The sequence below is a fragment of the Haemaphysalis longicornis genome, unplaced genomic scaffold (assembly GCF_048455015.1).
Source record: "Haemaphysalis longicornis isolate Haplotype H1 unplaced genomic scaffold, Haemaphysalis longicornis Haplotype H1 scaffold_29, whole genome shotgun sequence".
Classification (NCBI taxonomy): Eukaryota; Metazoa; Arthropoda; class Arachnida; order Ixodida; family Ixodidae; genus Haemaphysalis; species Haemaphysalis longicornis.
This window is the reverse complement of record NW_027526331.1, coordinates 333,169-348,877: the sequence shown is the minus strand read 5'-3', so window position 1 is coordinate 348,877 and position 15,709 is coordinate 333,169. Positions and strand designations below refer to the sequence as shown.

Sequence of the window (15,709 nt, the reverse complement as noted above, 5' to 3'; positions counted from 1 at the left end):
AGGTTCTTTCTTGATGCTCACCCTGCTTGACGGCCCCCTGAGCCGCCAGGATGAAGGAGATGTCGTTCGAGTCCACCATGTGGTGGTCACCTGCACACAGAGAAATGCCACCACACCACTCACGCCGGGTTCTCCAAAAAAAACAGCTATCAAGTGCACGGGCTCCTTAGATGAGCCTGCATAACTGACGACAGCTGGATGGTTTAGAATGGCACGGTTGGTCTCATGAATGTGCGGAGATGCGCATTTCAGCAACCATTCACAATATCTGTAGCTTCCTACTAACAACTGGTGTTAGTCATCAGCTTTACCATAAAAACCACAGGACATGCAAAATGTGCAGCAAGTTGACCTAAATCATACCATCTGCTCAAACAGTGGAGGCCAAGCACCCCATGCATGACGTAGCAGAAATTGCAAGTTTACTTCCAACCTGGTGCCAGCATTCGTTTCTCTTTATTTTTCTGTCTACTCCATCATTTCTGATCTCGAGTCCAGAATAAATGGCATCCCAGGCATTGTTGAAAGCTGGTATGCTTATTGATGTAACCGTTTGATTGATTGTAGGGTTTAACGTGCCGACGCAGCACAGACGATGAGGCGCACTGTGGTGGACCCCGTATTAATTTTGACCACCTGGGGATCTTTAACGTGTGCCAAAATCCCGTACACACAGGCGTTTTCACTTTTCGCCTCCATCAGAAAAGCGGCCACCGCGGCCGGGAATCGAACCCGCGTCCTTGCGCTTAGCAGCACAACGCCTTAGCCACTGAGCCACCGCGGCGGGTTGTTGATGTAACCAAGCAAGGGCACCCTGACTTCTTGATCCCAACAGCGCGTGACTCACCGTCGACCAGCCGGAAGCGGACGCCTGCGATCTTGTGGCCCGTGAGGCAGCCCTTCTCGCACATCATGCGGAACCCCTGCGTGCAACAATGAACATGCGAGTGAGGACAGAGGGTAGACAGACTGCTTTGAAACAGAGGCTGTCAGCAGTCGAGACAAGACAATTCTTTGTCGAATAGATTAAGACATTGCACTCACACGAGGCTTTTCCACACCACGCATGACTGATAGCTTTCTCGACACATTTTTGCTGTGCCTCCAAACTGCATGAGTCCTGTGGCACAATGGTGCGTTCTGTTCACTAGCTCCATCCTCAACATGCCCTGTACTCTTGTAGCCGACTATGTCATGCCGACGCTGGTCTGCCCCATATCCAACTTGCAGGAGGATAACGTTGCTCATGTTAAAGGGGCCATGAAGACAAAATGCGTTTGGTTGATTAAAAATATCTCTTTGTTAAGATAACCATCATACAGCATTATTGCAAACTTCCAGCTAATAAGCTAGACATTAGAGAAAGCACAGCCACTTCTCGGCAAAGTTAGGTAGCTGACCTAAGCTACCACCAAAAAATGTGACTGGGCGATTGTATACTGGGGCCTGTATTTTCATTTGATCACGTCACTCTTCAATGTTGATGTGCAGTTAACACATTGACAACTATAGCTTTTGTGCTGTCCTCTATTGCATCACTCCTGCCCATATTATGTCACCATAGCCCGAAATTTCAGTCTTGCAATGTTTATTGTATTTTTTTCAGTTAAAAGTGCCTCTCATGGCTGGAATGGAGCTCAATGAGTCCCGAAAGGCTATCTTCTAAACTGCATAAAGTTGTATTTCGTCTTCATGGCCCCTTTAATGGCCTTAGCCTCCAACAAAACATTTTCTAGCTCTGTCTGTCTCAACATGACTGGTCGCAGACATCTTGGGAAAAAGCATGAAAAACGACTACACGTAGAAAAGAACAGAACAGAAAAGAACACAGAAAGCGCGCCGTCCTGTGTTCTTTTCTACGTGTAGTCGTTTTTCGCGCTTTTTCCCAAGATGGTCGCAGACAATCAATACATTCACCATCATATTTCACACAGGCCACCATGGTGTTAACATTAGCAGCTAAATTGCTAATATTTCTTACTGCTCATTTCCCTTTTGCGACACACAAGGCAACATTTACCCCCCTAAACATTGACACCCTGCAGATCAATGCACTGTGCTCAAGCACAGTGCATTGTTCGAGAAATGTAGGAGGCATTTTTTTTTTTCAATGAAAAGAAAAAGGTACTGTGGGCAGCCGAAAATAAATCGTTTCTCCTCAGGAACAATTTGCTAGAGCACAGGTTGGTTGCAGCTTCTGCAGCCTGCAGTAGTAACAACTGTGAGACACATCTGCAGGAGTGAAGAGGAGTGGATGCAGGGTGCATCCCTGGGGAATCCCACCTTCTCGATGGCAGGCACAAAGGTCTTGGGGACATTGGTGCCAACAGTGTCGTCCTGGAACAGCACCAGGGTGTTCTGTTCCGGTGGCAGGGGCTGCAGACAGGAAGGCGTTGTTTTGCATTGTGACAAGGAAAGATGCCGAAGTGGTGCAAACAGCGGCTCTACTCTTCAATCCCCTCGTTTTCCCTTCCCCTGCGCTCTTCCAGGTGAGCACATCACTGGCGACACAGCAAGAGCTGCACTAACTGCACAGACCTTGCCAGCTCAGCTTGTGCAACCAATCAACTTTTACACAAGCTGTGCAAACCACTAGGTGTGACAGAGAAGGCACGCAAAATGGCAAGACTGTTTCTACTATGCACTGCCGAGCCAGTTCGCATGGTGACAAAAACAGAAGGGGGGTAAGGGGGGGGGGGGGGGGGGGGCTCAAAAATACCTCCGGATTGGTCAGTTCCTGGACGACATGATGACAACTACAGACTAAATGATGCATTGTTGCCCAAGCCTACAGGCTTTGAGGCCTCTCAGCCAAGAAAAAAGAATGCAAAGCAAACAAGTCTTAGGGCAAGTGGGGGTGATTATAACTACACACAACAGAAACAGCCACTGTCTTCCATTTCAGCAACTGGAATCGCAGGTTTAAAGATGAGGAACCTGTTTTCTTCTTCTTTTTCTTTTTTTACAAGGCATTCATTTTTCGTTGGACAGCAGCATGGCTTTGTGGCTTTCCCCATCACCGACTGTGCAGCAATGACACTGATAGGGGGAGGAACACTGCACAGAGCCAATGGGGTGCAAGCGCAGACACAACCACATGAGAACAGGCACCAATGCCCTCCAAAGGTTCTAAGGCAAGGTCGCAAGAGGAGAGAGAGAGAGGGAGGAGCCCACCTCGAGGTACCCGATGACCCGGCCGTACTGTCCCGAGCCCCCATGCTGCTTCTTGTGCAGGTAGTCGAACTCGCAGGGAGCCGTCAGGCACTCCCGGAATGCCACCTTGGGCTTGCCCAGCACCACGGGGCAGTTGTACTCTCGGGCCATGCGCTGCACACATTGGCAAGAGACCACCCCACATTAATTCACCCAATGAACCGCTGCGGTCAGCACAAAGACGCAAAGTGCGCCGCCTTCACAGACGACCACACTGCCTTTTCCACTCTAGAAAGACAACTTTCTAGTACGATACACCGCACCATGATGATAGTATAATACTACAAAGCAGCATGATGACAGTACAATAACAAGCCTTTATGGTTTGCTTATGAACATACAGGGCACTTTGCTCACAGACGTCGCTATAGACATGCAAATCTGGCATGTGCTATTTTAAACATCTGTATGTCCGAGGTGCTGCAAAAGAAAATGCTTTTTTGCGCAATATTCCTTGCTTTTGCCAGTTGCCTTCAAACATTCACCAAACGATAAGCATGTCGTTCAATCCACACGTCATCAAATCTCAATGAAAATGTCACTTTGCTTCTCCTGGAGGGCGCAATTTGTGAATGTAGGAGCTGTAATACCTTGTTAATCAAATCTGCAGAAAAGCTACTTTGCTTAATTAAGTTAGGGAGGGAGCCAAATGCAAGCATTTGAACAGCACATTTGAAAAACAGATGTGCTGGACAAAAATATGTTACGTTTTGAAATTCACTAAAATGGAGGTTTAGTAGAGTCGAACCCTGCAATAACGAATCCACCAGGAAAAGCCAAAAAATTTGCTTATGCAGGAATTTCATTGACATGAGAATGTGACATAAACGACAAGGAAATCATTTGCAAACCGAAAATTTATCTCCAAAAGTCAGTTATAGTATTACTTGTGAGCCTTACCTTGCAGTAACTTCACAGCTCAGCTCTCACACTACAAGAAGTGCTTCATTGCTGGTCGTGTGCGCCTAAGAACGACTGAATTGCGTCAAGCGCATCCAAAACATCCTGCGGGTTTGCCTTCTTTGCAGGTTTTTCTCCCTGGTCCTCCGCACCGGGTATGTCTGAGCATGAAAGCCAAATCCCGCTACTTCGGTTAACAAACTTTGCCAGGCAGTGGCACCTCATTGTTCCAATGCTGTTGCTGTCCACAAAACTAAGTCAGCACCACTTTGTTGACGTTAAGAAAGGCCGCAGCCGACACCATTTTGTTTTGCGCACGTGTGCTGTTAAAGAGTGGCGTCCTTGCTTTTCAAAATAGTAGAGCGAGCTGCAGGCAGTTACAAACTTGTCGGTGCTATCGTCCCTTTCTCCACTTGGGCCACTGACTTGGGCAATGATGGCTGCACTATCTTGAAGTGATAAAAGCTTCTGCTATTTCATTGAGAACAAGCGTGCACATACAACGAACGCACGCGCGCTGTTCAGTGGTAGCACGCTTCGTAGCCCAACCCAAAGGCGTGCTGTGAGTCCCCATGTGTTGCCTTGTGGAGGTGTCACTGTGAGGCTGTCTCCACGGCCGCCTGTTGCACGCGTTGCATGGTCTTTTATGTAAACAAATATGACGGTGGCCATGCAAGCACTGTGGCAGAAGTTGATGCATTTTGAGTGCAAAAAAAAAATGCATTTGGGCACTTTTTCGACATCGTTAGCCTCAAATGGGTGGGTAAAATTCCAACCGAACTTGCTGTGAATTTCGTTAACGCAAGATCGCCTTCCAAAAATGTTTTGTCGCCGCGAGATATGAAATACATGGACTTCTAAGGACATTTGCCAGGGAACCGAAAATATTTCGTTGCCACGGGAGTTTCGTACTCGCGAGATTTCATTATCACGGGGTTTGACTGTATATGCTATTTATTTATTTGTTTGTTTGTTTATTTATTTATTTATTTATTTATTCAGTCACTCATTCATTCATTCATTCATTCATTCATTCATTCATTTATTTATCTACTTATCCCAGTACCCACAGCACCTGTTTGGCATTACAGTGGGGGGGAAGCAGTACAGTTATCATCGACAAATGAAAGCCGTTAACACAGAACATGTGAAGAGAACAATTACAGTTCAGGGCAAACCACTGACACAAACCAAGAGCAAGAACAGTTAATGTATGCGCAACAACAACGACAACAACAATAAAAGATAAGCAAAGCACAATCGTATACACGTGAAGCCAAGCAAAGCGGTTCTGGTGACGCAAGTAGCAAAGTGAAAACAAGATGTGCAAATGGAATCACACGGCAGAGGCAAAGGCATCATTTGAAGATATCACTACAACATCACGAGGCAACCTGTTCCATGCACGGACTGTCTTAGGAAAAAAATACGAAAGAAAAGCCCGTAGTGAAACATTGGATGAGTGTTAATTGCACGTGGAGAAAAAACAGAACTGAAGAATAAGCTAAAACAGCCTGCCTTATCGAGGCTATCATAAACAAGAGACCCATTGTGTTCCCCTTATCATAACAAAAAAAAAATACCCAGTTCACGTTTCTTGTGGAATTTCATTCATGTGTCATTAAATACTAGCCACTGACCCAGAGTGTTGCAAGAACGTGCAAGGTTATATGGACTGCATTTAACGAAACTCGTAATGTAGCAAAACCTTCCTCTGCTTGTATTACGCCCACGTTCCCATGTATAGGGTGATGCTAGATCTGTCCACTTGGTTGCACTAAAGTGCCCCCGAAGGCATTGTAGTCACCCAAGAAACATCACACACCATCCACCTCTTTGAACGCCACATGACACTGCGCGTGTGCCTGCATTTCGCATAGTACTCAGGCCAACCAGAACACCTTTTGGCAGCAGGAAAGTAGAAACCCGAGCACGGCCCACCTGAGCGTAGATGTCCAGGTGCAGCTCGCCCATTCCCGAGGCAATCATCTGGGTGGGGCAAAAGGCAAGGGGAGGCACTGTTGGAATGCACTGCGCAACAGCAAGGCACACATACTCTGCATTTGGGACAACGATTAAGAGACGAAACAGAAAAGGAAACTCCACTCCCTGGGGTGGCTAGATGCTCTCACAAGACTGGCAGCTGGTTAAGCTAGCGGCATCTGTTGAGGGCAACGAAACAGCGCGGCCGCCATGGTCGGTGTTCCACGTGCAGCTTTCACGTGGAATGTGGGGCGAATGTGGGGCGAATGTGGGGCAAATGTGGCCACTATTACTTTTTCTGCCATTGCAGCTGTGAAGAAGCTTAGTAGTCCGCGTTAGTACTGTCGGCAACATTGTCCGGTCGCTCACCCACAATGGGTGTTTCGCCTCATACTCTCGCTCCATGACTTAGGGACGTACAAAACGACGACAGGCAGTTTGAGCGAAATGAAGCACACACACTTCACACGTAGCAAAACATTATTTCATTTAAAGGAAGCAGCCTTGATGCAAAGCTCACTCCCATTAATCCCTCGGTTTCAGTGCGTCAGCTGTGATCATTATTTTCAAACTACCCAGGATCTGTTCGTCTTGTACTGCTGTCCTTCTTCGAAACGTTCGCTGTTTCAAGAAGCTTATCCTCATCGCAAAATTCACTGGATGTCGAGCTTGCAAGAAAGCTCCCCATTCATGTTGCCCTACGTTTTGCGTTACCCTTCCCAGCATGCAATGTGGTAGTGCACGTGGTAGCATGCAATGTCACGCACTAGGATCACTGCCAACAATTAGAAACTGACACCTATCATGAACATTGCGTACACTTAACAAGGCCTCTTCACACTGCGGGAGACACCCCAGTGAAAAGCAGAGAGAATCTCTTCTGTCAGCAGACCCCTATAGGTGGTATTCAAGTTTAGCTGTCAATTTATTCGCTTGGCAACACTGAAATGGCCATGGACATGGCCGAAGCGCCTCGGACATGGCGTGGTTTGTGCCACTGCAGCCGCACACCGAAGAAGAAAATAGCAGCGGCGTGCGTCGTCTGCTCCGTTTCAACCCGATTCTCAACGGTGGTGTCAACAGAGTTGTGTTTATCGCACTCACATTGGAGTCGAGGCATTACTTTGCATTTGGCGGGCTGGAGCTTGTAATGCCCAACCCATATCATGCGCTCAGCACGGACAAGTACCACCATCCCGCGGAGCCTGACGCAACCAGTGATGGCGTGCTCACATGGTTGCCTCCATGCGGGCCTCGGTATTGAATACAGGCTATACAATGAGTAAGCACGGCGCCCTCACATCATGTAATCATTGCCAATGACACTGAGACACAAAAGCCAAGGAACAATGAAGCATAACTTCTTTTTAGAAAAAAAACAGGTAAAAAACATTGATTGCAACCGCAGGTGGTGCTTCTTTTCATGACTGTTTCTTGTTTCAGGAGTGAGATGACCGACAACCATTTTCTCACTATCGGAAGCTGGGACAATCATCCCCCTCGCACTGTAAAAACCCATGCATCTTACCAAGACTTTTTTTCTCCACATTTTACCCAGGTCGGATTTGTGCCTCAGTATTACGTGGGGATATGAACGATTTGCTATTTGTTTTGTTGCGGCTGTAATTGCGACTCTTGGCATTTTTGTGGCCCCCACTGCTTTTGCTCACTGCCACCGTTCATAGACCACCCAGGTCCACCAATTCAGGGGCACGAAAATTGCTGCACAAATGACACGCACGAGACACTGTCCTTTGCAAGCAAAGACAAAGACTTGTGCGCTGTACTGGCTGCATCCCAATGGCTATCATCAGAGTTACTGGATATAGGAGTTGCGAAACTCCCCATAGGCCCCATGTATCAAAAAGTGGCCCTGAGATTGGTCCACTGCTTTGGATCTTGTTTTACAGTGGCGCCATCTTTTGGTGACAAAATAAACTATACAACTTGCTTCGCCACTCGACGACCTGGGCGAAAAATGGTATTTGAGTGCTTACGTAAATTTGTTATGCCAAAGGAGCCCAATGTGTTGAACTATGCAAGTGTTTTATACGTATACATACGGAGCAAAAGTAGTAAACAGAAATGCGACCATGGGGTCACCCGTCGCTTACGCACTGTCGTCTGCTGCGCGTCCTCTTCGGTCTTCTGGCCACAAAAAAATAAATAAGTCGCTTCGACGGCTTTATGCCACCTGAAACTGATTATTTAGAGCCGCTTGATCGGCTACTGGATTATTTTTGGCATACAATGAGCTGTAGGCCAAAGGATAACTCCGAATTTGGTACTTCAGTTCGGACCTGTGTTGTGCCGGAGTGCCCGCACAAGCGCTATTGGTCGAGGCAGATGCGTGGATGCAGAAACAATCACCACCTAAAAACCGGAGTTAAGATAGCTATGAATACCTTAAGAAAGTACAAAAATAAAGAATTATGCACTTTAAAACAAAATTTAACCTTAAATTGTCAGTTTGAATAATTACAGTTGAACCTCGATATAACGAACCTCGATTTAACGAAATTCGCGATATAACGAATTTTTTCAAGTTTTCTAACAAAATTTTGCTAAATGCATGTATTTTTGTCTCGATTTTACGAAGTAATTTTGTGCGGCGCTTTCGATTTAACGAAGTCACGGCACGAAAGGAAGAACGAAATTCCGGTCGAGGCACGTTTTATTTTGCCTCTCATACCCTAAATTGAAAAAATTCAGTACTCATATTGACTCTTGAAGGCTAAAATGAAAGAAAAGCGGTGAAATCTACGGTTAACAACAATTAAAAGCGAAGAACGAAGCTGCACAAACCACTAGCGGTCATAGACGGTTTAATAGTGCGGCCACTATTTTGACGTCTCCATCGTTGCGTACGCCAGCGCCCTCTATGCTTAGGCTACCGAAGCCTATTTCAAGGTTTTTTTTTACGCGTCATTGCTCACGGTGCTGCTGCTCTAGGTTGTGCTCGCTGATAACCACATTAATATTTTGTTCGTGCATCGTTAGGTGAGTCTTGTAAGCAGCATGAGCACTCCAAGAGAAAGAAAAGTGTTCCGAACAAGAGCCTGAGGAAGCTCGGTGAAACTGACAGCCACCGAAGTGTGATGGATGCCATCGATGTTCTGCGGAGGCACGCAGGTGCACACGAATGTTTAAGACCTTGTTAGCGCTGTCAGCATACGAGCGTCACGTAAAGCCCGCCCTGGTCAAGAAACGCCAAGCACTGCTTACGGACTTCTTCACTACGGCTTGAACATCGAGTGCTGGTGGCAATAAATTGCTCTCTTTGAACGTGGTCATCTTCGTTTCACCAGCGTTCATTAGACAGCTGCGGTGCGGAGAAATCAGTTTCGTAAGGGCTCAGTGGGCATAAAAGGAATTGCTTAATCGAATTTGGCCGGAAGAATTTTAATGTAAGCTTTCCACTTTCCGGAGCACGTAAGCGCTGCTCTACACAGTGAAGCGGTACGCGTGTACTCCGCTCAACTCGCAATCATGGCTTTATCTCGAGTGTTGTGGTTGCATCACGCGCCCATACTGCAGACCCTTTGTACATGAAAAAAGTCTTTCGAAAGTTTCATAGCAGCCTTCCGCTGTTGGCCCGCCGCGCCTAAGCCTACCACTGAATGGACGAAAAGAGGCGTAACTTCGAACGAGCACCTCGGCGGGGTGAAGTTCACGGGACATGGACGCGGGCGCGGGTTCAATTGACTAACAGCGGCATTTAGTAGTGACCGAAATGAAAAAAAGAAAAAGTGGAAACCTAGTCTGCTATCATATTTATTGAGGCGTTGCGGAAAAAGCACCGGTTTTACGATGACACATGAACTACCGTCGGCTATCCGAATTCTTTTGCCCAAGTGTTGAAACTCTAAATTCACACAATTTTCGCGGCCAGTTTTAGTACAAATTTCGCTTTAATTGGAGAGGTAACTACATAGCAGTTGTTGCCTGGCGAGGGCCAAAGTGTTAAAACCCCAATAACTGGTTAAATGAACTGTAAAATCGAAACCTCGATTTTACGAAATTCTCGATTTAACGAAATTTGCGGCCCCAAGTACGACTTCGTTATATCGAGGTTTAACTGTATTTTGTTTTTTGGATAGTGCATGCGGCGGCCGCTGTGGCGCCACGGTACGCACGATCCAAAGTAGGGGGGGTCCATGCGCGGGCCGTTTCTGGATGCGGAGTTTCGCAACTGCCTACATCGAAGAGCTCTGGCTATCATAACCTTTTCACTGACCAAAGGCAGGAAGGAAAAAGCACTTGCACATAACCGGAGCACCTCAGCCACTGAACATGAAGAGGAGGTAAAGAGAGCAGCTAAAGTCATAAGGAGCAATGAGCTGGCTCCGTTGTGCGCTATATCTCATCACTGCCATTCCCTGACATAGGGCCGTTGCTCTTTTGCCCTTAAACATCAACACCCAGCGCAAAAATTGCACCCCAAGATGAGCGCGGATTTCCAAATTTTTCATCCTTCCCAAATCTCCTCTCAAAATATGTACAGGCCCGTGTTACACGCAGGTCTTTACAGCACTTTTGTTGTCACCACAGTTGAATCACTCTTTGCAAGCGTGGAAGCATGTCATGGCGGTGGTGATGCATGCATAGGTATGCCCAAATGTGCACTTGTACGTGGCACATGTGATGTTCTACGACAGCGGAAAGAAACAGTTTCCGAGGACGCCTTTTTTTTTTTTGCGATGTGCAACTAACACAAGCTCTGTGCCAGACTCGGACCCACCTCCTTGTTGTCCGAGTCGAACTTGACGTGGAAGGTGGGGTCCTCGCGGCAGAAGCGGTTCACCGCCTTGGAGAAGTTGTCGCTGTCCTTGTTCTCCTTGGGCCGGATCGACATGGAGATCACCGGCTCCGGCACGTGGATCGACTCCTGCGACACATGTGGCGCGAGCAGGCCGCATGAGCGTTCCGCAGCGAGCACAGACAGCGCAAAGAGTGGGAAGAGAAGCACACAACGGAGGCCCAAGTGACTTATTCGGCAATCTCTGCCTTGGCGACGAGTAGTCGCTAAGTGGCCAGGTCAGCGCTGGTCATCAGCTCCACACACCGCCCAGAAAGGGGAAGAGGAGGAGACTTTTTCTTCAAATCATCGTCGTTTTCTGTCACTCACTGCAAGCAACCGTATTTATTGATTAGCTGTATGAACTGCTGTGGTGCAACAGCCCAAATTAAATTTGGAGCAATTTTTGGAGCAAGAAAATCGTGGTTTTGATTTGCAAACAGAATTTGCATTCTCAGAATAGAGGCAGTGTAGCCGGGGCTCCCGGACTAAGGAACCACACTGATTTCTCTGAGAGATAAAGTTCTTTACTTGCGCTAACATTAGGGTGCAACTAGCAGCAAACGTGTGCGCACAATGAGCTTGCAAGTAAAGCAAGCATCACCACCACTCTGGTATTGAGCGTAGACAGTGCACACAGCTGAGGTGCACAAACAACATTCAAAATGAGAGAGGAAACCAGCCAGTGCCTGAAAACAGACATGAGCACTAGCCCCTGGTTATGGGTCCAAGCTCCGTTAGCAAATGCATTGTACTCACACCCAAGATAAATGCATTGTCAGGTAAGGAAATGCCATTACTGTCCCTGTGCGTATGAACGACAGTAAAACCTCGTTGCAAGAGACACTGTTACAAGAGACACTTGGTTGTAAGAGACATTTGAATGAAAGCGGTTTGGTTGGTTTTCGTACGTTCGACATGTTAGCAACATTGCATACAAGAGACCTTGGTTACAAGAGACACGTTTCTTGGGTCCCTTGAGTGTCTCTTGTAACGAGGCTTTACTGTACTGAGAGTGAACGCATGTTGATGTGTGCGGTGCCGTCGATTGTTCTTACACTGTTGTGTGCAGCAGAAGCCTGTTTTTTGACAGTGAAGCTGTTCAGCAAATCGTTATTTTTCGTGTCCGCAGGTAAAAATATAAAGAAAGTGCCTTGCACACCCATTTAGGGGAAATTGGCCACGAATGCTGAGCATACCCACTAAGAGAGATTGACCAAGATTGGCCAAAATGAGCCCCCCAAATGGGTGTCCCCCTGTCACTTAGAGAGATTGGCCAGAATTGAAGAAGAAAAACAAATCCAGTGTTTGCCGCAATCGTGGCAACACCTGCCCGGAACAAGAAGGACTCCAGCGTTTGCGTAATCACGGCAACACTTGCTCAACAAGAAAGACACATCATAGCGTACGCCCCTCCAAGGTGATGTCCAATGATTATCACTTCCAAAAAAAAAAAAATGGAGGAAGCTCTCACTTATAGCAACAATGATGGAGTAAAGGACGTTGCAGCAGCGAAGAAGAAGCAAATCTACTGCAATCGTGGACTTAAACCGTCGTGACGGTCGTAGAGGCTGCGTACAGCTTCGCTACCTTCAAGTACTGCGCATTAATGTGAGCTTCCTTCATTTTTTTTTTTGCAATAAATTATCATTTGGTAAAAGTGCTTGTCCATGCTATCCTATCTTGCCCCGTTTGTGTGAATCAAATGTCAAGGTAAAAATGACTGCATCTCCTGGACATGGAGTGAGCCAGAGAGAGACACACTCACCATGGCCAGCTTGAGGTCGGCCTGCGAGACGAAGGTGTCGCCCGAGGCGCAGTCGACGCCGAAGACGGCGCAGATGTCCCCGGCCAGGGCCTCCGAGACCTCCTCCATCTCGGAGGCGTGCATGCGCACCACTCGGGGCACCCGCACCTTCTTGCCCGTGCGGGCGTTCCACAGGGTGTCCCCCTTGCGCAGCCTCCCCTGGTACACCCGCAAGTAGGTCAGCTGCCCAAAGCGGCCCGCCTGTGGGCAGAAGAGAAGAGGACGGGCATACGTTAATTTACGAAGCGTCATCCGTTAATTAAACGGACGACACTCGAGGCTCAGTCACCTCTCATTTTAAAAAGAGCCATGCAGACAAAATGCAACTCCATCCCGTTTGAAAGAACCAGCCCTTGGTAACTCACTCAGCTCCACACCAGCCACCAAAGACACTTTTTTTAACCGAGAAAGCGCGAGCAATACTGAAACGCTCGAGTTTCATGCTACAGTGACATATTAATGGTTGGAGTGACTGAAAAATATGGGCCAGCACTATCAGTGCGCTCACTGCATGTTACCATTCAAGTGACACAACCGAACAGAACTAGAGGCCCCACTACAATTGCCAAGTCAAGTTTTTTCAGGGAGGTTTAGGTTGGCGCCCAACAATCAGACAAAGAGGGTTCTATAGACGTCCCTAGAAAGTGGCCGGGGAGGCGCCACTGCTTGATGAATTTTTAACAGCAGAGCTGTTTAGTCCGCCACAAATCCGTCTGGCGGAGGCAGAAAACCCTGAGCGCACGTGAGTGCGTGCCTCACGGCGACCGCCCAGCGTCGGCCAGGCTTGTGCATGGGCTTGCGTTACATGAGGAGCTCTTGCCTTCGTCGTCATCGTTGCGTAGCGACCCAGCGTAGCGACTGAAGACGACGACAACGTTGTCACATAGCGATCGAAGACGACGACAACGAATCTCCCAAGACATCCCTGCACAATCCACACGTGGAGACAGCCACTGGACCAGCTGACGAAGAAGTGGAGTTCTATCGAAGCGACGACACGCTACAGAGGATTTGCCTTCCGCAGCTGTGATGTCGGAAGACGACGACGATTGCTACTGAATAAAAACACCGTACACACTTTAATCGTCTTTGCTCCCCAGTGCTGTCCAAAACAGCTTTGCACCACTGGAGCCCGGCTGCTTCTTCTCACCTGGGATACGTTGTCAGTGTGGGGAGAAGCTAATACCCGTGCCACACGTACACGAAAAATGACGTCAAGTGCTTAATGCCTTCAGTTTTACTGCCAGTAATTTACTGCCACACCCAACAATCTAATGCCATTTGCTCTAATGTCATTTTTGGTCGAAGGAGTACTGCACGACTTATTCGCTTTCACAAACGCCTTAAACCTGCCTACTCTCGAACGCAATGAGCCCCGAATGAAACCAACAACACTCTCAGCACCATGGTGTTGGCACAGATGGTGTTGGCACGGAAATGTAGCTGAACTTCGAAATAAGACGATCTTTTGTTCACTCTTGGTGGCGAAGTTCTGAAGAAGACGAAGTTCACTAAAAAAGAGGCAAAGGGCAAAACATTGTGTTACTTGTAGTTTCGAACTTTTCGAATTTGGCTACCGCTGGCAGGCAACGGCAGCTCCTGAAGCCACTTTTAAAAACTGCTCACCCCATTTTCTAGAAAACACTATTTCTCATCGTGTTTTCTTTCACAAAAAAACATCTTTAACCCTTGTTTGACGTTTTTGCCTACGTTAAAAACTTCTAAAATATGAGCGCATTTCTCCTTTTGGTCATCATCACCATCGTGCCTAACACATTCAATTCCTTTGCTGTTTTCACGTGTAACATGGCCCGAACAATGCCATTCGGTATCATGAGGCCTTAAACACTCGTTACTTAATGTCATTTTTTATGTATGTGTGGCTTGGGTACAAGTCGACCCCCAGCTCTACTGTTTTTCCAGCCTTGCGCCACTAATGCAAGCTAAGCCAATTTTTTTATACATATCTCAATGAAGTGTGCTATCAAATGGGCATCAGTCTTACCGAGACAAAGCAATCTTTCTAATGAACCAAACCTGTATTTTCCCTTCGTCGCCCTTTAATCTAAAATATCGAAGCTCTTTTGGCTTTTTAACTGGGGACAATGCTTTGCTTCGTTATCAAGAAAAATAAACCTGGCATCCCTCTCTCCCGTTTCCTTCCCCATTTTTTCGCGATGTAACAGAGCCTGCGGTGCATTCACACTTGCTATGAACTTACGGCGTAGCAAGTACGAATGGCAGGGCTGTGCAGATAGTGATTTCTGCATTCAAAGTGAATTCAAAGCAAATTATGATTCGGCTCAAATTGTTTCAAGTCAAAATCACTTATTTTTGATTTGAACATCAATCTCCAATTATCAGCCTACCTCCCAGCAGGAAACACACCTCTGCTGAATCTCTAGGTAAAAAAATTGGGCCCATCTCCCCGCGAGGGGGACTCGAGTAAATGCGTCGCATAGGGGGTGGGTGTATTGCGTTAACGTTTAGTGCTTGGGGAGTTGGTGGTAGTGAATGCGTTGTATCAGCAGCTTCTTGACGTAGTTTGAATGAGTCAAGGATATAAGGTGCGTTCATAGCCTCCCATTCTGTGTCGGCTTTGTGGCGCAGTGGGTAGAGCACCGCATATTGTGTACCGCCCGCAGGGTCGAGGGATCGAAACCAGGCGCCGGATAGTATTTTTTTTATATAGTGTAGGGGGAGGGGTGCGGACTACGACTACGGACGTCAACGCGGGTGACATCGTGAGTTACTGAAATGCTCTGCATTTAAAAAAATTTCATATTAACTGACAAAAAATTCATGTTAACATGATGTGAGAAGTCATCGCACGTCCGCTTCTCCTCCCTCTAACCTTTCTCAACCACAGGCCATTTTTACGTGATGTGCACCACAAACAAACACACCCCTTACATAACACTTTCTTAACTGCACCCAAAGGCTACTACTCAGTAACACCCCACCCCTGCTTGACCTACCCCAACCATATAAAACATCCGTCCACCTCC

The 15,709-nt window shown here is 47.2% G+C and overlaps 1 protein-coding gene across 1 annotated transcript in view; it reads right to left on the bottom strand.

The window, feature by feature from the left end:
• Positions 1-15,709, bottom strand: part of LOC144173103 (elongation factor G, mitochondrial-like) — a 52,703-nt gene that overhangs the window by 12,249 nt on the left and 24,745 nt on the right. The window contains exons 11-17 of the mRNA XM_077701613.1: positions 12,663-12,902; positions 10,838-10,984; positions 6,055-6,102; positions 3,175-3,327; positions 2,284-2,376; positions 848-923; positions 22-90 (exon numbers count right to left, since the gene is read on the bottom strand). Coding sequence (XP_077557739.1) covers positions 22-90; positions 848-923; positions 2,284-2,376; positions 3,175-3,327; positions 6,055-6,102; positions 10,838-10,984; positions 12,663-12,902 — 826 coding nt within the window. The remainder of the gene's footprint in view (positions 1-21; positions 91-847; positions 924-2,283; positions 2,377-3,174; positions 3,328-6,054; positions 6,103-10,837; positions 10,985-12,662; positions 12,903-15,709) is intronic.